This window comes from Leptosomus discolor, chromosome 24 (genome assembly GCF_034619465.1).
Source record: "Leptosomus discolor isolate bLepDis1 chromosome 24, bLepDis1.hap2, whole genome shotgun sequence".
NCBI classification, from domain to species: Eukaryota; Metazoa; Chordata; class Aves; order Leptosomiformes; family Leptosomidae; genus Leptosomus; species Leptosomus discolor.
The window spans coordinates 5,317,595-5,340,678 of record NC_141414.1 but is presented as its reverse complement, the minus strand read 5'-3'; the positions used below and the strand labels follow the sequence as shown (position 1 = coordinate 5,340,678).

At 52.3% G+C, this 23,084-nt stretch overlaps 1 protein-coding gene across 1 annotated transcript in view; it reads right to left on the bottom strand.

Annotated features, from left to right (window-relative positions):
• LOC104342693 (fibrillin-2) overlaps positions 1 to 23,084 on the bottom strand; it is a 105,533-nt gene that overhangs the window by 17,838 nt on the left and 64,611 nt on the right. Inside the window, exons 12-34 of the mRNA XM_086477608.1 lie at positions 20,761 to 20,880; positions 18,918 to 19,043; positions 18,309 to 18,431; positions 17,323 to 17,598; positions 16,881 to 16,934; positions 14,331 to 14,456; positions 13,842 to 13,967; positions 12,896 to 13,015; positions 11,946 to 12,083; positions 11,815 to 11,865; positions 10,674 to 10,799; positions 9,845 to 10,072; positions 9,572 to 9,697; positions 9,103 to 9,231; positions 4,482 to 4,607; positions 4,027 to 4,152; positions 3,535 to 3,657; positions 3,098 to 3,223; positions 2,830 to 2,955; positions 2,267 to 2,389; positions 1,390 to 1,512; positions 898 to 1,023; positions 323 to 445 (exon numbers count right to left, since the gene is read on the bottom strand). Of these exons, the coding sequence (XP_086333734.1) occupies positions 323 to 445; positions 898 to 1,023; positions 1,390 to 1,512; positions 2,267 to 2,389; positions 2,830 to 2,955; positions 3,098 to 3,223; positions 3,535 to 3,657; positions 4,027 to 4,152; positions 4,482 to 4,607; positions 9,103 to 9,231; positions 9,572 to 9,697; positions 9,845 to 10,072; positions 10,674 to 10,799; positions 11,815 to 11,865; positions 11,946 to 12,083; positions 12,896 to 13,015; positions 13,842 to 13,967; positions 14,331 to 14,456; positions 16,881 to 16,934; positions 17,323 to 17,598; positions 18,309 to 18,431; positions 18,918 to 19,043; positions 20,761 to 20,880 (2,991 nt within the window). The remainder of the gene's footprint in view (positions 1 to 322; positions 446 to 897; positions 1,024 to 1,389; positions 1,513 to 2,266; positions 2,390 to 2,829; positions 2,956 to 3,097; positions 3,224 to 3,534; positions 3,658 to 4,026; positions 4,153 to 4,481; positions 4,608 to 9,102; positions 9,232 to 9,571; positions 9,698 to 9,844; positions 10,073 to 10,673; positions 10,800 to 11,814; positions 11,866 to 11,945; positions 12,084 to 12,895; positions 13,016 to 13,841; positions 13,968 to 14,330; positions 14,457 to 16,880; positions 16,935 to 17,322; positions 17,599 to 18,308; positions 18,432 to 18,917; positions 19,044 to 20,760; positions 20,881 to 23,084) is intronic.

Here is a 23,084-nt window from a genome sequence, read left to right as displayed (position 1 = left end):
TTCCCACGATCATGGTGTTTCTAAAGCTCATGTAACAGTAGGCAAAGCCCTTCTAGAAACAGACCTCGCCTTGTCCTACCTCACACCACCCTGCCCAGAGTCAGAAGAAAGGAGCAGAGCCACACTGAGCTTCCCCTCCTATCCACTGAAGGCCCACCTTTCAGCAGCATCGAGGCCTTGCCAAGAGCAAAGACACATCACCACATCACACAGGGACCTTAGTTGGCTGGAGGCTGCTAGTGCCACTCCCTGTCACGGCTGGGGCAAGCTCACACCAGCCGATCACAGATCCTCATCCAACAGCCCTGTGAAAGGCCTATACCTGTGCAGTTGCCTCCACTCCTGTCCAGTTCATAACCATCATCGCAGGCGCAGCGGAACATCCCGGGCAGGTTCTGGCAGGTCCCAAAGACACAGATGTTCTGGAAGGTGCATTCATCAATGTCTGCAAAACAGGGAGAGCTGGGTACTCAGGATCTGGCAGAGTGAGCGCCAGGATAGGCCCCTCCTGCTCCCATCTCAAAGCAGAGCCTCAGCTCAGCTGTGGGTAACCCATCTCAGGATGGTTCTAGTGCCATGGGATACTATCTCCTGGGTGAGCAGGACCAGGCACGCTGTGTGTGTGTGCCCACTCCCCTCACCCCTGTTCTCCTGATTGCCCACATCTTGCATCGATCCTTGGCTTAGCCCAGTCTTTCTGCAAGCCGGGGACCAACTCCCATCAGTGGAAGAGCTGGCACCTCAGGAGCCTTCCACCACCAAGTGATGGTGGGTCCTGCTTAGACAGGTCTTGCTTAGTGATGTATCAGGTGGTGACAGTGCAGTGGAGAGACCAAGACCAGAAAGGAGGTGGACGCCAGATCTCCTGGAGCAGCAGTCAAAACTCTGGGCACTTACCCTGGCAGGCCTTGCTGTCCTCCGTGGGATTGAAGCCCATCTCGCACTCGCAGCGGTAACCCCCAGGGGCGTTGAGACACTGTCCATTCTCACACAGGTTCACATTGTCCGCACACTCGTCCACATCTAGAGAGTCAAGCGTGAGACTGACATGGTGTCCACCCAAAGATGGGAGCTGCCCTCAGCTTGCCCAGAAAATTCCCACGAGTTGGTTCCCACCCTTCTGCTGGGACTCTCTGAGGAGGGAGCTGCAATGCTTCTCATTGCCTTGATCCTCCCCAAACCCCTGCTGAGGAGAAGGTGGATCTCTGCTGAAGCAGAGCTGTGGTGCAGGGCAGGCTGCAGTGGCTTTTGGGGGACAGCTGGTTTGGGGAACGCCTGACACACGCAGCCAAGTGCTGAGCCAGGCTGGTGGTTAAGAGGGGGTGACTCCATGTCCCAGCAGGATGCCCAAGCCACATTCCTGCTGCCAGTTGTGCCTGCGGGCCTCACCTGAGCAGGAGAAGCCATCCCCGTTGAAGCCTTCTCGGCAGGCACAGCGGTAAGAGCCTGGTGTGTTGACACAGTTGGCGTTCAGGTTGCACTTGTGCTCTTCAGTTGCACACTCGTCCAGATCTGGGCAGGGAGAACACTCTTGGTCAGGGTTTTGCCTCTGGCCTTTCCTCTCAGCCTGGGCAGCTAGTGTAGGGCCCAGGGGGAGCATGCAAATGGCCCAGGGGACTGCAGCTTCCCGGCTCTTCAACACTCATGAGGCTCCAACACGTCTCTGTGGGCCTCAATGGCCATGAGACAGGCCCGTGGCAGTGCTGACACAGACAATACGGCAGTGAGACACTCCCACACACACACATTCCCAGTACCTTCCCAGTTCAGACACACATATCCATACACACCCCCTTACATCCCTTCATACACACCGCTCACAAGCCAGTAAGTCCCTGCACTCATATACACCCCCCCCACACGCACCAACACATCTCTACACACCTCCCACGCCCCTGTACCCCTGCGTACGTACCACACCGTGCCCAACACGTCACCGCACAGGCACACTGCCAACCTGACAATGACATTTACCCACACTCATCTCAATACCAGGCCCACACACTCCACATCCCACAAATACACGTCCTTGCTCCCACATTCCTGGCATCACAGGCACGGTTGCAGAGCCTGACAGTGCAACACCCATACACCCACGCCTACAGTCCCCCTCTGTCACACCCCCACACCTCCCCACACTTCCATAAACCCTCACGCAGGGCTCCTGGGGCTCATTTTAAGTGCAGGTGTCAGCTCAGCCCAGCCTCCACAGGAGCTCACAGAGCACCTGGACACACGAACATCTTCTCCCGGCATGAGAACTCACCGTTGCACTTCAGCCCATCTCCCAGCCAGCCCGTGCGACACTTGCATTTGAAGCTCCCGGGCACGTTGATGCAGGAGGCGTGCATGTCGCAGTTGTGAGCCCCGATCTCGCATTCATCAATGTCTGCAGGAAGGAAGGACATCAGAGCTGACACAACTCGGCTCCTCCAGGAGGGGAGGGGGCAGCTGGGCCCAATCCTGCTAACGGGTCTCGGTGCCAATGGCTCCTGGGAGTCTGAACCCCAGCAGGTGGGAACAAGGTGCTTTGGGGAACAGGCTGCCTGGAGCTGTACCCTTGAGCTGAAGAGCTGAACTGTGCTCACCCCTGGAAGATGAAGACAAAAGGAAGGGCAGGCCCCCAGCTTGGCTATAAACTAGGAAAGGGTCAATTCCTGCCTGCAGCCTGCCTTCCTGGCAATCTCTGCCTGCCCAGGAGGGGCTCCCAACATCTGCACCCCTAGGTGTCCACAGCATCGCCCAGAACAAGGGATGGTGTTCTCTCCACGGCAGATGCAGGAGGTGTTTACAGAGCTCCCACCAGCTCCAGGTCTGGTGAATTCCCACCTGTGCAGCCTGTGGTTCCCTTCTTGACAAAGTAACCCAGCTGGCAGTGACAGATGAAGGAGCCCTTCGTGTTTTCACACTCGCCGTGCAGGCAGATGTTCGGGTTGAGATCACATTCATTCACATCTGCGGGAGAAAAAGGACTTGCTTGGAACACCACAAGAACCATGACATAACTCTGGGGCAACCCTCTGTATCCCTTCGTCCATCCAACAGCAGCCTTGTGATCCAGTGCTGGCACGTGCCCAGGGTGCAGCCTTGTCCTCACCAATACAGGTCTTCATGTCCAGGGATGCCATGAAGCCATCGAAGCAGAGGCAGCGATACTCCCCAGGGATGTTAGTGCACTGCCCACCATCACAGATGTCTGGATTATCCTCACATTCATCAATATCTAGAGAGAGGAGACCATTGCCAAGGTAAGGACATTAGAGCCAGTGGAAGGGTATTGTGGGAGCAGAAGGGGGCAGGAGGGAGTCGCAGGAGGGATTTTGCTCTGAATCATGTAGTTACAGGACTCTGGAGCCTGTAATGAGGGGCTGGACATTGCAGTGCAAAGCAAAAACATCTGTCCAGGGAAATCACCTCTCTGGAAGTGACTTAAAAATGAGACCCCCCTCACCCAGAAGCCAACACTACGGTTGACTGGCCACGTACACAGAGGTCCCTGGGGCAGCATCTACGAGAGCCAAGCTGACCGCTCACCTGCACACGATCTCTTGTCTGGCATCAGTGCATAGCCTTCACTGCAGCTGCATTCATAGCTGCCCTCCGAGTTGGAGCAGTGCGTGTCACAGCCGCCGTTGGTTATGGTGCACTCATCGATGTCTGGGGGAGAAGGGAGAGGTCAGGCAGCCGCTGGGGTCGCGGGCTGGGGTATCTGCCTTGCAGCAGAGCTGCTCAGACACAGTGCCAGTAACAGAGACAAGGTGGGGGAGGTGCTGAAGAGGAGACAAAGCTCCCCCAGCCAGAAGAAAGCACCTCTTGCCCTCTCGGCCAACCACGTGCAGCTCACAGCAGTTTCACAGCTGATGACAGCACCAGTAGTGCCAAACTGGCTGCAGCTCAACCGGGAGGTTCCCCGCCTTGCCTTCCCCACAGACACCCCACTGACCAGTATAAGAGGTATGAGGCCAGGAGGGTTCTGGATGCGTACCGGGGTCTTGGCACGGCTGTTTGGCAAAGGGGAGCACTCACCGACACAGCCCTGCCTGTCCAGTGTGGCCTGGAATCCCGAATCACACGCGCACTGGTAGGTCCCAATGACGTTGACGCAGCGTCCGTTGCGACACAGGTTGTCACTGAGGGAGCATTCGTTGATGTCTGGGGTGGGAAGAACAGTTTGAGCCACGCTGGTGCCATGTCGAGCATCGTTTGGGACCCACACCCTGGGTACCCCCCACCTACTGCTGCCTCCAGATTGAATTTGTCACTGCCCCATTGGTCGGTCTGCAGTGAAGAGCCGGTAGAACTACAGACATCATCAATGCAATGAAACCCTGGGCGTGACCTCAGTCCTTCCTGAATGAGTGTGTTCCACCCACGCATGGGACTGGAAGGAGAGATTCACGTGCCCAGCACGAGACCCAAGACTCCCTGTACCATTACCCTTGAGCAGGCTCTGGTCGTAACATAGCTCTCCGTCCTCTCACCTATGCACGTGTTCCCTTCAGAAGTCAGCTCATGTCCAGGAGGGCAGATGCATTCAAAGCTGCCATCTGTGTTCATGCAGATCCCGCCTCGGCACAGCAGCGGGTCCCGCTCACACTCATTGATATCTGCAGAGAATGACATGACATGGGGTGGATTGTCCCCTTCAGCTGGGTGTTCCAGATAATGGGGTGGTGCTGGTGCCACGCACCACAGTCCCATGATCAGGATATATCCCCAAACAGAGGGACATCACAAAATTAACAGGGCAGCAAATCCAGGGCTTGGGTGAGTTCAGTGGACTTACAGTTGAAGGATGCATTTTGGGAAACCATAACTCTCGCCTTGACCGCAGTAGAACGTAAAGTGTAACATCAGAAGTTACTAGCTTTGTGCAGACCAGCCAGCAAGGACTAGAATAGTTCCTAGCTCACATCCCACCTATCTCAGTACATTTTCATAAGTCCCATCAGCAGAGGGAGAGTTCCTCAGAAAATGTGTATTTGTTTGACAGGAGACTAACAGACAGGCTTTCTTGGTAACAGCCTTCAGAGTAGTTCCAGTACCACACGCAAGGCTAGGAAATAGTCTGTACATTTCTGAGAAAATCACATATGGACACAGTTTACTAGGAACTGGAGGAATTCCTGAAATAGATTAAACTGCTGTGAGAGAGATGTGATGCAGCCAAAGATGAAACCAGGCTGCTGGCATTAAAAATGAAAAAGAAAAAAAAAAAGATAGAAAAGTTTATAAATGCCAGACTGAAAAACCCAAACAAGGGAAACTACCAGAATGGTGCACTGGTGATGGCTGGAAGCAAAAACCAACAGAAAGAGGAGATGGAGCACTGCAAGTATCAACACTGGGAAGCCTTGTTATCGATTCATTATCCCTGGGCCCTGGAGACAGCTCTTTGTGATCTACAGTGATATTGTACAAGTAACGGTCTTTGTGATACTCGTGGTGTTTCAAAGTGCAGGTTATCCTCTTTGGAAGGGCAAATGCTGGATGAATCTGATCCTCTAACTTCGGGAACAGGAACCTGAGAATGATGTTCGCTCTCTTGGTCCCAGAACAGATTCAAACAATTTTGCATTCCTGCATGCCCCTAGAATTGACTCAAGATGTCCTGCGCTGACAGTAAGAGAGCAAAAAAAGGGAAGCCTCCCTGGAACTGCTCAGAGGATTCATCTGTCCACTGCTGCATTCTTGAGAAATGTGCATTCAGAATACAAAGCCATTGGGTGTAACGTAAATAAACTGAGGGAGCTAAAAAAATGCCCCCAAGAACTCCTCAGCAACAGCAGACTAAGGGAATGATGTCAGATACCTTCAAAGAACACATTTTCTTCTCATGTGTTTATTTTTCTGATTCCAATCTTATAGTTAAGAATGGAATCCTTCACCTTACTGGAATAAAACACTGTTGAGATTTTCAGCTTATCTACAGCTGAAAAGGACTGGAATGTATCTGACAATGGGGGTGACGGGCCTCTATCAAACAGCCCTGCAGGACCCATGCCTCGGGTTCTCCATGGTGGGAGACTGTTCCTAATAAACTGCAGGGTGCAGGTTCAGTGCTGATGTTGTTTATTGCCAGGGGCTGGCAAGAATTCCTCCCTTGTGAGGCTGAAGCCAAGTCCTTTTGCCAAACACAGGTGGGAAGAAGTTAATCCTTGACCACGGGAAATGCCGTAGTGTCACAACACCCTTTGGGGTGAAATGACTCAATCCTCTGTCACCTAGAAAAAAGGGTAAGGTGGAATTGTGCAGATAACAGGATAAAAATAAGAACAATGAAACACAACATCCTTATATAAAGACATCAGAAATCTCATTCCTGAAAGAAGTTAGCAGGCCGTCAGTGGGGACTGTGACATTCTCAGTATCTCAGAAATGGAGGAGGAGAAGGAGGAAGATGATCAGTGTGAGCTGTGGTAACCCACGCTACAAATTGTATGGAAAAGACAGAAAACCGAGCCAGTGGCTGGGCGGTGATATATTTTAAAGAATCCAGAGAATCAAATACAAAAAATAAATAAATGGTATTTATAATCATGCCACAGATTGATGTGGTTTGAAAGACTAAGCCAAAGCAGAAAGAGCAAAATATTAAGACTAGGTCAGTCAGACAAGTTAGTCTGGCTAGACAGCCGAGCAGAGAACACGGTATGCCAGGAATTAGAGGACAGCAACAGTCTGGCTGACTTGTTGGAGACAAACTGAGGTACTGAGGTCATGGATGGGATTTTTTTTTAAGCTACAAACAAGAATTATTGAATTGAAAACAGCTGAGAATCTGACAGAATAAAACCAAGCATTGGCCAGATGGGAGGAGCTGTAAAGAATTATCTGAGGATAAAGGACGATTAAATGGGCAGGTGAAAGGGAGCCCTTTCAATTATAACTGAAAGGAGAGCGGGGTAGAAGAATGCAGATGGTCTACCAGAACGTCTCATGAAGGACTTGATCTGTGCAAATGTTTGGGGAACTGGACAGGGGCCTGATTAATTGTTGAGGCTGGTATGAAAAGGCTGCAGATCCCAAGGAAAGGTGCAGAAAACATAACAGTTGATTAGATATCACATGTAAGTGAGACCGGGTTGAGAGTTATTTTAGAAAAGATTCGGTGGAAAGCAGACCAAGAAAAATTGGATGAATCAGCAAGATTCAGAGCTGGAAGAGACACAAGCTATCAAATGGTGAACCTCTGGCGGAGCAAGGTGTATCTCCATGTTCTCCTGCCAGTGGAGGCATTTGATTTAATGGCACATGGCTTTGGATATGCAATGAGCAGGAGGCCAAGTAGTGCCATAAAGACCAAAGATTGATATCTCTCCTAATATAGGAGTGGAAATAATAGGTCTATGAACCTCAGCAGTGATCTAACGATGATATAACTGACAGCTACTTGCAAGGAACATACATTACCTAGAAAAGGGACCAAGCTACGTGTAATTGGATTAAAATGACTGATGTGGTATGTGAGACATCATTTAGGGCAGGTAGATGAACCAAGTTAAGAAGATGGCTGTGGTGGCATGGATAGGTTACCACACAAAAAGGTCTACAAGTTGAGAAACATTCTGCAATGGTGTTTGAAAATACATGGTTTAATGTAAGGGTTGAACATATGATATAAATAATGTATGGGGATGGGTGTAAGTTTAGAGTGTGGATATGTAAATAATCAGTGGCAGAATAAATAATAGATGGATAACACAAGGGTGAAAAGAAGTAGAAGGAGATGAGACATCACATGAAGGAAACAGCCAAGTGTGTATGAGAATTGGAGCTCACAGCCACTGAGTTCAAGCTGCTGGCCTGGCAGAGCTCCACTGTGTACTAGCCAATCTCCAGTGTAAAGGTTTCCGTCTCCCTACGCAGCAGGAATGAAAATACCAGGCATGGATCGTGTTCCAGCTCAGTGGCAATGCCAGGCTTGAGTTCCAGCTGCTGGTGGCTGAAACAAGAGGAAAGGTCAGTGGCCAAGGTTTGGCGCAAGGGAAGGTCCAAGTGAGGGAAGAGTACAAAATGAAGGACAATGAACATTCTACAAATACAAGAACAAGTACAAGAAAAAGGAAATACAAGGCCCTAGTCTTACCTAAAATAAGGAAGGCAACATTGCACTGGGATTTGCAGGGAAACACCCTTTGGGTACAGCAAGAAGGAAAGGGATGGGAAAGAACTTGAGAAAAGCTGGTTGGTGGCCCCATGGGCTCCCAGCGTGGGCTCCCACAGCTGAGGCAAGGGTGGCCAGGAGGTGGCAGGGCAGGACCAACGATGTCCCACGAGTGTCATGGCAGGGAGAGCCCAGGATGCTCCCCTGGGCCAGGTGCTATACCAGAGTCCTCCCTGATGATGGCCTGGGCTGCCAGTCTCCTTCCCCAGCTATGCGGGGCACGGGCTCTGACCTCTGGTCCAGCAGGTCCTCATCAATAAGAGGTCTCTGAGGGAAGGCTCACAGTTTTGGCCCCAAGTCTGGCAACCTTTTCACAGTCTGTCCTTGCTGTGCATGGTACAGAGCCCACCACTGCTGGGGACTTGTGGGCTATTGGCCCACGTAAGGCACAGCATGCACTCAGGAGGCAGAGGCTACGGCTCTGTCTCTTTGCCCTCCTTCTCTGGAGGGGTCTGGGGCTCAAGCCAAGCCTTGCTGGGGATACGGCCTCTCCCTTTATGTCCTCCAGCTTAGTGAGCTTGTGCTGTGTCTCATGAACCCCTGCCTTCCCTTTGCATATGCTTTGCAGTCCTCCCACCATTACACCTGTGGTGCTCTCAGCTACACACAGAGCATTCCTCTCTCTACACATGCTGCCCTTCAGCCCTGCTCTGCCTTTGCAACCAAAGCAAGGCAGAAGACTCACTGCCCTGGGGAGAGCAGAGGCTGCCAGGGCTCTCTGCAGCACAGGGACTCCCACAGCTCCCTCAGAGGGCAATGAAGAGATTTGGCTTGATACCAGCAAATGGACCGCCAGACAGACAGGTAGCCGGACAGCCAGACGCACAGACAGCAGCTTGGCACAAAGCTCTTTGTCAGATCTGGCACCAGCTACTTTCTTCTTCCCTGTTACAAAGCACTAAGGGTGCTGCCCTGCCCTGGAGACAAGTCCTTACCCATGCAGTTCTTCATCATCATGAAGCCACTCTCGTAGCCTTCGAAGCACTCGCACTCAAAGCTGCCGGGTGTGTTGACACAGGTGCCGTGGCCACACAAGTCCGGTGAGATGCGGCACTCATCGATGTCTGTGGGGATGAAGACCAGCTAGTGGAAGCAGGACAGACTACAAGCACCACTACAGCCAGCACTGGGCTGCCTGTGCTGCACATCAAGTTCAGTGAACAAGGACTGGCAAGTCTGACCCAGCAGACCAAGGAACTCCTCTTCCTGAAGGGAGAGAGAGCAGTTACGCTTTCTCTCTGGTGCAGGACTGATCCTTCATCCCACAAGCAGGAGGAGCCGTCTGCTTGTGGTCCTGCCCTTGGCTTCTAAGATAACTGCCACGACTCCTCTGGGTACCACCATGATGCCAAGCATCCCACAAAGCAGGCAAGGCGGGGAGGGGGGGGGCTACTCTTCCCTTACCTGTGCAATTCCTTTCCTCAGCATCCAAAGCAAAGCCGTTGCCACAGAGACATCTGAAGCTTCCAATGGTGTTTCGACAGGTCCCATGAGTGCACAGGCCAGAGAAGACCTTACATTCGTTCACATCTGTGGGTGAAGGCAGAACAGCAGCATTTCAGGGAGGGGATGTCTGCAAAGAACCTAGAGTCCCAGGGCAGGCAGCAGGTTCCTTGGGCTGTAGCTGAGATGGGGTGAGCACAGCTCACCATCAGCAGCTCCCCTCTTTCTTCTCACCTTTGTAGAAGGGCCTTCCTGAAAGCACATCTCCTCGGTTGGCAAAGCCGGGTCCCCTCGGGCAGATGGCCTTGTACTCGCTGGAGCCGACCTTGGGACATTCTTCGCAATCGATGCCCCAGGCTGAGCCCACAGAACAGCAGCACATGTCGATCCGGTACTTCCCTGGCAGAGGCTCCGTGCACTCATCTTCATCCCATTTCATGTAGCACTGTTCCACACGCACGTCTGGTGAGAGAGCAGAGCTGAGCGCTTGCCTGCAGCACCTAACCTCTGGTAAAACCAGAGATAACATTTTCTGTGACATAGTTAGCAAGGTTCCTGGAACAGCTTTGGCTGGGGCATCCTCCAAACAATGCCCAGGTACAGGCCATTTGGACGAGACCACCTTGTTTGGGATGCTACGAGAGATCTAATAGTATGGACACGTCCAGCCTGCGACTGTTGGCAGCAGGGCCAGAGAAAGGACCCTCTGTGGGGTTGTTAGTGCAGATGGCCCCAGTGAAGGGCAGAGGTTTGTCACTGTGTGTCCAGAAAGCAGCCAGGAGTTGTTTTAGGGCTGCTGGGCCATGTCATTAACCAGTTAGGTTATCTGTTTGGCTACCCCTGAAGTCCACCCAAGGAGAACAATGGCATTACTGGCTGGACCTGGGGTCATGAAGTTACGGCAGCCTGGCCGTTAGGCTGCTAGGTTTGGCAGCCCTCACCAGGTACGACGTGCCATCGCTCAGTTCCCAAGACTGCTGCATGTGGTGGGTAGGGGGTGGTTGGGCCTCTGTAGAGAGGGCTGAACAGAGGCCAGGATCTGGGGGAGGCGAGGTGTCCTTACCCACACATGTCCTAGCAGTGCCATCAAGGGTCAGTCCTTCTGGGCACTCGCACCGAAAGGAGCCAGCCGTGTTCACACAGCGTCCATTTGGGCAGACACCAGGGAAGACCTCGCACTCATTCACATCTGTTGGCACAAAAGCAAGAGACAGGCTTGAGAGTGGCACATGGACAAGCCCAGTACGGCCTTGAGGAGCTCCTGGAGGAGATGGAAGGAGCCCAGAGCTGCCCACCAGACTAAAACTGGCAACTTGGCACAATAAAAACCAGATGCTCTGTGCACAGCCACAGCCGTGCCCAGACACTTTTGCAAGGAGGCTGCATTATAAAGCCTGTCAGAGACCGACAGGGTGGTCCTGTTGCACAGCTCCATAGTTGGCACAGCACTGACAGAGCAGCACCAGGACTCACACACATGAGCACTGCTGATGGAGCAGCTAAAGCTGGAAACCCATTTCCAGGCACATGAATGAGTCTAGTGGGAGGCCAGCAACTAGCTGTGTACCCCAGGGGTCAATACTGGGTCTGATCCTGTTTAGCATCTTCATTAGTTATCTGGGTGATGGGGCAAAGTGTATCCTCATCAAATCTGCTGATGATACAGGACTGGGAGGAGTGACTGATACACCAGAAGGTCATGCTGCCATCCAGAGGGACCTTGGCAGCATGGAGAAAGGGGCTGCCAGGAACGTCGTGCAGTTCAACAAGGTGAAGTGCAAAGTCCTGCACCCGGGAAGGAACAACCCCATGGACCAATATATGCTGGGGGTCACCCAGCTGGAAAGCAGATTGGCAGAAAAGGACCTGAGGGTCCTGGTAGACACCAAGTTGAACACAAGGCAGTGATATGCCCGTGCTGCAAAGAAGGCTAATGGTATCCTGGGCTGCATCAGGAGGAGTGTTGCCAGCAAGTTGAGGTAGGTGATCTTTCACCTCTACTCAGCATGAGGCCACAACTGGAGTACTGTGTCCAGTTCTGGACTCCTCAGTATGAGAGAGAGATGGATGTACTGGAGGGAGTCCAACAAAGGGCCAGAAAGTGTAGATCCCCCACCAGAAACAAAGATGCAGGATAGCAACAAATAAACAATGCCCATGTTTCCAAAAAAAAAATAAGTCCTCTGTATCCTGCAGCACCTCACCTTCACACGTGACCCCCTTCATCCTAGCATATCCCCGGGGACAAGCAGTATCTGCAAGAAAACAGAGGAATGTCAGCAAAGAAACGGGCTGCCTCCTGCCTTCCTGATCTCTGCGCCAAGCAGAGCCTTACCGATCTCACAGCGCTCACAGGGGCTGCCCCACGCTGCCCCCAGCGTAGCACAGCACTCCGATTTCAGCGTGGCCCCGTTGATGTTCACCTCACAACGCCCATCCTGGATGTTCAGCCAGCACGTCCCTTTCATGCTGTCTGTAGGGGCAAAGACAAGGCGTGAGCGAAGGGCTGCTCCTTGACAGAGGTCCCCACCTTCATGGAAGCCAGGCTGCCATGAGAAGAGCGAGGAGAAGCTATCCCTGAGGTGCAATGTGACTAGTGCTCTCTGGCGTCACTTTATCTTTCAGGCTGTGGGGCCAAGCGCTTTGCAACGTGGACACAAACTGTGCTGGTCCCCAGAGTCCTGTCCCGCTGCTGTGCTGCGGAGCAGCATTTCTGTGCTCTGTGATACAACTGTTATGGCGTCTGTTCTGTCTCCTGCTCTTTCCTAGTCCCAGTCTGCTCCTCTTCTGGGTAGGAACAGTCCCTTCTCTCCAGCTGCCCCTGTGATGCTTTGCAAGGCCCTGACCACCTAAGAGTGGGAAGCGGTACCTTCTTATCATCTTGATGAGAAAGGATCAACTTCATCTTGATGTGCCTTAATGTCAGCACACCACAAACCCTTCTTGTGAGTGAGAACCCACCGTCCTGATGCCCTGCAGGATTCCCTGGGACCTCATGTCTGTGCTTTGCCTCGCTGCAGCACAGTTGGGGATTTCTGTGTCTACCACACACTACTCAGAGCAGTGCCTGAGGTTGCAGGTTTTCAGGCTCCCTGAGTGCATCTGAGATGTTAACCGTTACCAACAACCAAGGAAACACCAGGTGAGAAAGAGAGGTGTCAAAGTATCCCCATCCCTGAGCCAGGAACAACAGGACTTGCTTCAGATGCACAGCAAGGGATGATGACGGGCACTGCTGACACCAGACACTGTCCCAGAGCTGCCTGGAGAAGGTCACATCCTTACCTACACAGATGGTGCCACTGGGGTCCAGCTTGCTGCCTGGGGAGCACTCGCAAGCAAAGGAGCCAGCATTGTTCCTGCAGACACCGTTCACGCAAGGGTTAGAGGTACACTCATTGATATCTGCGGGAAGAAAGGGACTGTCACTGTACCGAGTGCCACGGGGCCCCGTTTTCTGGCCAGAGACTGGGGGAAATGAGAAGCAAAGAACATGAAGAAAGGAGCTTTTCAACTGGTCAAAGGTCCAGGCCACAGGAGTCCTGCAGGTACAACTCAAGTATGCACCAGCTGGAAGGGGATGGGCATGGACAGCAGACACCATGAAGTCAGCGAGCTCTTCAGGACTGACGGAACGGATGGATTGAGGCTGGTTGGTGCAACTACCGGGGAACAACGGACTCGCTCGCTCAGGGCTGCTCCTGACTAAGATGAGAGCAGCCACAATGCTGAATACGGCCTTCAGGTACCTGTCCGAGCCAGATGTGAGGCTACACAGCATTTGACATTTTTCACTTTCTTTGCAGAAAAATAGTTTTTTTCTCCAAACAGACATTTATGTGCAAAGTGTCAGTTCTCAAATGTTTGTGGACTTTGTGGTCAGGAAACAATTTCTCCCACTCCAAACTGTAAGCTTTCAATCAAAACCCCAAAACTTGCAATTTTGGTCAGGTTTTAGCTAAAATTTTGGAGGAAATTGGTCTGGTTTTCAGTCACTGAAAAGCCCAGATGTTCCAAGTTTGGATGTCCACTATTTTGAATGAAGTGTGAAATTTCCCCCTAGGAGAAAACCAAACAAACCCACAAACCTGGACCTGCTCCAGTTCAAACCACTGCGGTCAAAAAGGGAACCAAAGATATGTTAGACCTTGAGCTCCCTTTCAGGCAGGACCTCGAGCCATAGCTCTACATCTCCTGAAGATGTTCTCTGTTGCCTTTAGAGTCACCTTACCTTCACAGGTATCTGTCTCCGTCCTGAAGACAAAGCCCTTGGGGCAGGTGCAGGTGTAGCTGCCAGGTGTGTTGCGGCACAGCCCATTGTCACACAGCAAACGATTGACAGTGCATTCATCAACGTCTGTGGGCAGAGAGATGGGGGTTCTGAGCTACACCACCAGTGTCCACTCTTCTACTCTGCCAGCCCTACAGAGCTCTGGCAGCCCGAGAGGCCCAGAAACGCAGTCCTCAAGGCAATACAACACGGAAAGCATGTTAAATCATCCATGTGTAGTTTCTCACAGAGCACCTTGTGGACATGGCAGCCCTGAAGGGAGACAGCGCTGGAGGGCATCAGCTGCTGTATCACCTCAAGCTCCTGCGTGGCTGGAGGTCTGCATCTGGCTCCCGGCCTCATACGCTGAGCGCACGCCACCCTCTCCCCACCAGCACTGAGCTCCTGGTTCCCTACGGACCCACCGAGCCTGAGCCGCCCTGCACTCACCCACACAGTTCTTGCCCGTGGGATCTGACTCGTAGCCCAGGTTGCAGATGCAGCGGTAGCTCCCGCGCAGGTTCTCGCACATACCGTTGGGGCAGATGTCGGGGTTGAGGGCACATTCATTGATGTCTGCACAGAGAAAGAAGTCAAACTAGATGGACCACGGCAAACACAAACACAGAAAACTTACACCCCCTAATTCTTCATTGTTCCTTGGTGGCCATAGCCAGCTAGGGCACTTCTCTGTAGAAATCCCTCCTTCCTGCCCTACCGACCCTCCTGGCTTCACCCAGTAGGTCCTGGGGAGCCTTGTTCCTCTCCTTCTGGTGCTGTGGAGCTGGGCATCTTTGTCCTGGGGATATACAGCTCACCTAGCACAGGGCTCTAAGCTCAGGAGGAGAGAACTGGATAAGGGGTTGAGATAAGCCTAGACTCATTTCCATGTCAAGGGCTTTCAGGTCCTTCTGTTATGTTCCTGAGTCTCCTTACAGTATCTTTATCCCAGGTACTCAGGTCAGACCATTTAATTATCCCTCTTACTGGAAAAGGTGGAAGGAAGAAGCTGTTTGTAAGGTGCTGTGAGCAGGATGCTGGGGCCAACTGGGGTCAGGGCAGAGCATGATGGACAACCTGCTTATGCAGGCACAGCCCTACCAGAGGGGACCATTGCTGGGGGCAGAACAGGGCAAGGAGTACTCAGACATACTGGAGAGCACGCTGTGGGAAGCTGGGCTGGCAGAGGGTTATGTCCACGCCTAGATGGCCACAGCAAAGCCCTTCTGATGGCAAAGTCCCTGTATCTCCTAGGCCAGCCGTGGTCTCCAAGCTGAGGGCTTGCACAGGCTCCCTGACCACACTGCTGCCAGGCTGGAAGAAGCCCTGACCGGGCCAAAGTAGATTCCCTTTCGCTACTGCTGACATAAAGAACTGTCTGAAAGCAGCTTGGCCAGCCTGGAAAGAGAGAGAAGTGAGGACTGTGGCCTCTGCCTTGTTCCTGGCCATGGAGAATGGGGCGGGGGTGGGGTGGGGGCGCAGAGACAGAGGGAAGTGTTATGTTTGGGTGAGGGCAGGGCCTGGGACAGGGTCCAAGTCCTTCAGGATGACAAAACCTCAACTTCAAAGACCTGCAAAATGCCTTGGACAAATCCTGCCTCAAACCAAGAGATTTTTGGATGGTCCTGCAACAACGTGCAGTGGGTACAACAGCCCCTGCTGCCCAGGAGCACGGTGGTTGGGCTCAGGTCTGCAGGACACCTGGCAGGCAGAGCCGTGGGCATCTCTGCCATCACCCACCTCCTGCGTGCCCCCTCTGTCAACAGCACCAAGTGCCCTGTGCATGTGGACAGTAACCCAGAAGGGTGGCAGCTGGGTGGGCAGCACCTCTTCCTCTGCATCAGCATCACCTCACTGCGGTTTTGGAGCAAAGCTCTGGTGTCCAGGCAAAGAGATTTTACCCTGGCAAGAGCCAACCTCCCCACAGAACAGGGCAGGTTTGCGTTCGTACGGCAGTGTCCTCGCAGTGCCACAGAGCCAGGTGGCAAGCAGCCCAGGCCAGGGCTTCACAGACACTGCTGGCCTTTGTCTCCACGCAGTTGGAGTTCAGTTACATCCCCAGGGAAACGCAACCCTGGAGAGCACCGCGTGCATGTGGTCCTGGCTGCAGGCAGCGATGGGCTGACCAGAGCACGTCTGACGTTAGCTTCTTGCTAGAAAGCGTCTTATCATTAGCCTGAGACTGACTTTGGCCAAGACACGGTGCCCTGGAAGGAAGCCCAAGAAGCCACCAGGGTTTTGCCTCTGGCTCATTCCCATTTGGAAGGTTTTGAAAGGCCGTAGCTATCTGGCTGCTTTGTGCTCTTCCCGCTGATCCAAGCACTGCCCAGGGCTGGCAGCGCAGCCGCCTGCCTGACCTCTTGCACAGCTGTCTCATTCAAAGCAGCCCCTGGGCAGCACATCCCAACGTGCGCTTATCACCTCCCTCTCCCTGGGAGACTGTGAACCTTCTTCTCCCCCGACCAAGGGAGCTGGAGGGCAGAGGAGGGAGACAAGCGAGAGGATGCAATCGGTCACGCTCTTCATTCCCATCAAAGCAGGGAGCAAAGCCAAGCTCTGCGTGTGCATCCCCAGAAACGGAGATCCCACAGGATGCCAGGAATCAACCACTTGATTCAACGAGCAGTCCTCAGGGACGCCTGCTCAGCGAGAACTCGCGGTGCTTTAGGGAGGAGAAAAGACACCAGGACCCCTCTCCCCCATGCCCAAGCTCACGTCCCGCCCACGGACACTCGCTAACGCAGATACAGGTTCTTGCACGCGCTGACACCCACCCAGGCTGCGCAAGCTCCCCGGCGCTCACTCACACACAGCTCTCACACACACACGGGCGTGACGGGCTGACTCTCCAGCGCACCCTCCGCAGTGCCAAGCCTCTCATGGCACACGCTCCCGCAGTCACACAGAGGCATGCACGCTCCATTAAAGGCAGCCGAAAGAAAGAGCGGAGAGGGTCATTAGATGTGCCCGTTTGGCATCTGGCACACGGGATGCACATACCTCTGCCGTCAGCTGTTATTCCGATGCCGCTGCTGCAGAGTGCCTGGAACTCAGCTGTGTAGAAAGCACAACAGAGCCATTAGCTTTTTGAGACAGTTCACGCACAGTGACATTAATTCTAACGTCGGATTTATTGTTTGTTTGTTAGAATGTCATCTGTGGGCTTCCAAGCAGTGTCTGTTTATACTTATTCAACATGTACTTTAGAGCTGACACTCGCAGTTAGTAGTCCAACACTGTGAGAAACCTTGCAATGAGATCAGCATCAGATTTGTGGATCCAACCTAAATTTGCTGACTGCATGGCGTCCCTTTCCACCCGCCTATGGCTCTCCCATGTCACTGCCAAGCTGCCTAGACCACCTCAGGGAACTCTCAGGGACCCAGAATGTCTCTGAGCACCTTCCTGGCTTTTTGCAAACTCAGATGGAAGAGGAGCTCACCAGAGTTTTTGGCCGGGCAGGGTTGGCAGGGCTCTCCAAAGCCATGGTCTGGGTTAGCACAGCAGCACTCAGACTTGGTGACGGCTCCCGGAAAGGGACGAGCACACGTGCCCTTTTTAATGCCTCCATAACAGGTGCTGCGCATGTGGGTGTCCACGCAGACTCGTCCATCCACCCCGATAGCCAGGCCCCCGAGGCACTCGCAGCGGAAGGAGCCCTCTGTGTTGATGCACCAGCCATTCATACAGATCCCCGGCGTCTCGCACTCGTCGATGTCTGAAAGAGGAAGCACAAACTGGCTGTTACCTACCCACGGGCGGCAGGACACACGGACAGGGGCTCTGGACTGTTTTGCAGAAAGACTTGGAGACTAAGAGGGAGGCAGAGGCGCAGTTTAGAGCATCACATCCCCTGCATGCTCTGCTGGCTGTCCCTGATGGTTCAAGGGCAGGAACAGGCATCTGGGTTTCTTCAGTCTCCTGAGACTCAGCCTCTTCTTAGAGCAGCAGGGTCTGGTCTCTGCTCTGTTAACAGGACAGGGACCGAGAGAATTCACCCCATGTTACAGCAGCACACCAAAGAAATGCTATGTTCTCCTCCTCCTCCTTTCTCCACTCTGCCTCCACACCCTAACCTTCCTGGCTTTGGGAGGTGGCAAACAAACTGTAGTGGAATGTGCTGTAGAGGCTGGGGAAGCTGGGGAGATGACTGCTGCCTGCTCGCATTGGCCATAAGAGCTTCACAGCCCTGCTTAACCTCCTTCAGAAAGAGGATTTAATCTCCAATTTGTGCTGAAGTAGTGGAGGTGCAAGAACATTTTCCCTTGTGCCCGTTCTGCTGTGAGGGGGTAGTTTCTGGTGGCCGAGCAGGAGATGCCTGGCAACAGCCTTGGTTTTACTCAGCTCCTCTGGGCCTCAGACACATCCCAAGTCCTCAGGACAGCAGGCTGGGAAGAGGGCAGAGACCGAGTTCGGGGACCTACGCACCGACACAGTACCGCCCGTTGGGAGCCAGCACAAAGCCAGGCTTGCAGATACATTTGAAGCTGCCGTCCTCATTGATACACATTCCGTTGAGGCACATGTTGGTCGTGGCACATTCATCATGATCTGGGGAGGACAAAAAGAAAACGTGAGCTGAGCCTGAGAGCTGTAACAAGACTCTCCTGTGCTCAAAAACTCCCTGTCCCCCATCTCATGGTCAAATTGCTCCTTATGGCAGTGGGTGCTAACGCTCAAGGCAGAGTTCCCACTGCTTCTCCCGGTGAGAGCTGTCCTGCTACACCCCTGCCACTCTTGGTATCCTGGTCAGACAGTGCAGCTCGCAGCAGGACTCAGGCACTGGCTGCTGGAGAATGTCCTGCTTCCAGACCCAGCCCTGCTTATGCTCCTGGACCCCAAAACCTACAGGAGCACTCCAGGAGCACTAGCAACTTTATAAAAACACCTTCCTATTTCAGTCCTCTCATTTTAAGATGCACTCTGCCCTAGAGATGAAGGGAGTATAGCACAGATTAAAGTAACCACCAGTCCCCATGGAGGACATAGTCTCAGCTCAGTCCCAGTCACCCCAAGGCACATCAGGAAATAACTTACCAACACAGTTCTTGCCATCAGGGGTGATTTCAAAGCCAGCGTTGCAGATACACTGGAAGCTGCCATCAGTGTTAACGCAGCGGCCGTTCCGACACATGACTCCATTCATGATGCACTCATCGATGTCTGGCAGGGAAATAAGCACAAGAAAATAGCAACAGGCAGAGTGAGAAGCAGTTCCAGCTTAATATGCTCCATAAGAAAGCCAGGCAAGTGCTCTCAGACACTCAGAGTGTGCCCTGCTCCAGGATCAGACTCTTCCCCTCTGCACGAGCTACAGGAGATGGAGAAGATGTGGAAAAAGCTTTCTGCGTGCTCTGGAAGCAGCACGGCATTTGTGACATTAGAGCTCTGGGATCTCGGACCCTCCATGTCTTTATCAACCTCCTGCCCCAGAGCCCCCTTTGCAACTCAAATCGTCCTAAGGCTGTTCAAGTTTTGCAGACAGCAAAAGCGCTCAGCCCAACAGCCCCAGACTCAGGCCTGCCACAGAGATGTGGTCCCCGTGCCTCAGCAAAATGAATTCCAGGAGAGAAGCTGGGGTGCAATGTGACTGAGGTACAGCAGAAGGGGAGGTGCTGTGTTGCACATCAAGAACGTGATGTCCACGTGCTCTGGGAGACAGGCCACTGAATGCCTCTGGGTAAAGACAAAAGAAGAAAGGAAGAGGACTGTTTCAGGTAGGGGGTTGTCACTGACCCCTTGTCAAGAGCTGGGGAAGACAGGACGAGCTATTTGGTGAGCAAATACCTGGCCCTAGCAGCAACGGACGATCTAGACACTTTGTAGACTTCTCCTAACACAGAGAAGATAGCTTGAGAGCAATCTGGCAGAAAAAGGTCTGAAACACAGACGAAATGGAGTGGCCCTGCACAGAAGGAAGCCTCTTTTGGGGCTATATCAACAGAGGAGCTGTGTGTAAGCCAGATGGGACTGCTTCTTGTCCTGACAGCTAGCAAGGTCTCAGCTGAAGAATGACATCCAATTTTGGCACCACACATTAGAAAAGATAAAGACAAAATGGAGAAAGTTGAGAAGATAAAACCAAGGACAATGAGAAGCTTAGAAACATTATCCATGAGACGAGACTGAGGGACTTGCATTTGTTTAGTCTAGAGGGAGATGACAGGAGGTTACAAGTTGCAGTTCCCCAACATGTCAAAAACATTGTAAAGAAGACAGCGATGAACAAATTTTCACAGCCAGAAAGGGAACCACAAGAAAAATTCAGCTGAACAGATCTAGTTTGGAAATCAGGAAAGCCTTTCACATTGTCAGGCAACTGGGGGGTCCTTTGGAAACCCCTTCATCAGAAACCACTCAACAGAAAATTAAAAAAATCAAAGGTCGGACACTGACAGGGAAATCTGCCTTTGCTTCTTGTTCACGTGGAACATTACCTTCCCGTGGCTTTTTTTTAGCAGTCCCTCATCTAGAGCACCATCTTGCTGCAAGACACTGACAGAACAGCTTCGCTAGGAATCACAATCCCTACACTGATACAAACCTTCCTCAAAATCCTACCTTTCGTCAAAACAAAACGTTGTCATCTTTAAATAGAGTTCTGCTCTTGAAAAGGACTCCAAGTTCCTTGATTGCTGCTGGTGAGTTTTAAGGTAGATAAAGGTAGAGGAAACTTCTCCTTCAGGACGATCTGGCAGCTCACCTAAGTTGTTCTGAAATCCTATCGCACACCTTGCTGGGAGGTTGTTTGGTGCTGGGGACTCCTCACTCTGTTTCCCCTGTACAGCCATCTTCCTTTGGTACCTAGGTCTCTGATAACCCTGACGACGTTCCTGCAGCACACTGTGTCCTCCCAAAAGGAGTGACAGAAAATACTCACCGATGCAAGCCTGCTTTGTGGGGGTGCTCTGGAAGCCTTCGTGGCACTTGCAGTGGTAGGAGCCAGGTGTGTTCACACAGTCGCCGTGCACGCAGGGGCTGCTGGAGCACTCATCCACATCTGCAAGAAGAAAAGCCTAAAACCATGAGTCACCACGATACACAGCAAAGGCTGCCTCCCGTGAGCTGCTGAGCGAGTCCTTTCAACTCCAGCGCTCAGCATCCTGACAGCACGGTCCCTCCGGATGGCATCTCTTCCCTCGAGTGAATCAACTGCACCACTCAGCTTGGTGGCACCTGCAAACTGGCTTAGGGTGCACTCGATCCCACTATCTATGTGATTGATGAAGATATTAAATAGTATTGGTCCAGTATGGACCCTTGAGGGACACCACTTGTTACTGGTTTCCTCTTGGACACTGAGCCATTGACTGTAACCCTTTGGACACAGTCCTCCAGCCAAGTCCTTATCCACCCAACAGTCCATCCACCAAACCCATACAACTCCAATTTAGAGGTAAGAGTGTTGTGGGGAGCTATATCAAAGGCCTTACGGAAGTCCACGTAGATGACCTCTGTAGCTCTTCTCTTTTGCACCAATGCAGTCACTCTGTCTTCAAAGGCCACTAGATTGGTTGGGCACAATTTGCCCTTGGTGAAGCCAAGGGCTGTCTCTAATCGCCTCCATCTTCCATGAGTTTCAACACACCTCCCCTTCCGAACAGTTTATAGCCATCAGTTGCAGTGCTCCAGTCATGTGATTAGTCCCACCACATTTCAGCGCAGCTTTCTACCCACACAGTGGCTTCCAGCCCCTCCTGTTTGTTACCCATACTGCAGGCATTGGTATAGAGGCACTGCAGCTGGGCTAGCAACCCTCCCACCTTTTTACAGGAACATGCCCTAATCCCTTTCAGGCATTTCACAGGAGTTTCCCTGTTGGTTCCTAATACATCAGCAGCCCCTGATTCTTCCCTGTTGCTCAAAACTCCATCCCCTTCTCCCACTAAATCTAGCCCTTATAAGGCTGACGACCTTTTTGGTGAAGACCTTCTTGCTCCACTTGGTCAGGTGAATCCCATTAGCTCCTAACAGACCTGGCTTCTCAAAGGTAGATCCATGATCATAGAAGTCAAAGCCTTGAGTATGGCACCAGGCATGCAGCCAGGCATTCAACTCTTCAATTCCTCTCCCCCTTCCTGAACCCCTTCCTCTGACTGGGAGGATAGAGGAGAACACTACCTGCACTCCAGATTCTTTTAACATTTCCCTCAGTGACATATAGTCTCTTTTGGTGCTTCTAAGTTGCATTGTTGCAGTATTGTTAGACTTTACACAGAACAGTAGGAGTGGATGATAATCTGGAGAGTTCACCAGTCTCAGCAGCCTCTCAGTGACGCTGCAAACGTGAGCTCCTGGTAGGCAGCAAACCTCTCTAGAGAAACTGGCTGGATGGCAACTGGGTGCTTTGGTCCTCCTCAGTGAGGAATCTCCAATTATTAACACCTTATGTGCTTTTCTGGTGGCACTGGTTCTAAAGCATGTGGGGGGCTGGATCAAGGTTGCATGGCTGGCTTTTCCTGGATCTTGTCGATCACTCACATGCTCTTCGTTCTCCAAACCCAGAGCGTCGTATCTCTTACATAGGGGCACTTCAGAGGAAGGCTCTTCCGCCCTTCAGCAGAGACAAAGGTCCAGTCTTCTTCATCTTTTGAGTTTCTTGCGTCAGTCAGCCCAAGGTTGAACTCAGGCTTAGCTCCCCCTTGCACAGCCTTGAGGTAGGGCTGTCACTCAGCCTGGGACAGCACACAATACCACGTATCCATCTCACACTTACATTCCCGGATACTGCACTGCCTGCTGAGCTCCTCTTACAACATAGCTACTTGTTTGAAGAGCTCTAGCTGGGCACACTTCCAGCTACGACATTCACCACTACCTTCAGGTGCTAGGGGGACTTCCAGCTTCTGGATCACCATACAACCTAAGATCTGGACAGTTATTTTAGCCCTTGGGAGGTCTGCTTGGGTAGAGATTTCAGCATAGGAAGGCTGTTCCTTGCAGATGCAGTGGGCAGACACAGTTTTCTTTCAGCAGGACACAGTCTCCTTATAGTTCTCAGAAAAAATAGCCCACTTATGTAAATTGTAATGTAAATGTAAATTTCCTTTGAAAGATGCCATCCTTCTAATTCTAATTCCTTGGAGACCTCAAGCTTCTGAGTAGGCTTGCACAGCCACCGGCTAGCTGGGGTGACTGTCAGGGCTGCAGCCTGAGCCTGCAGGGTAAGCAGAGCAGGCAGCAGCCCAACAAAACAGCAAAGCT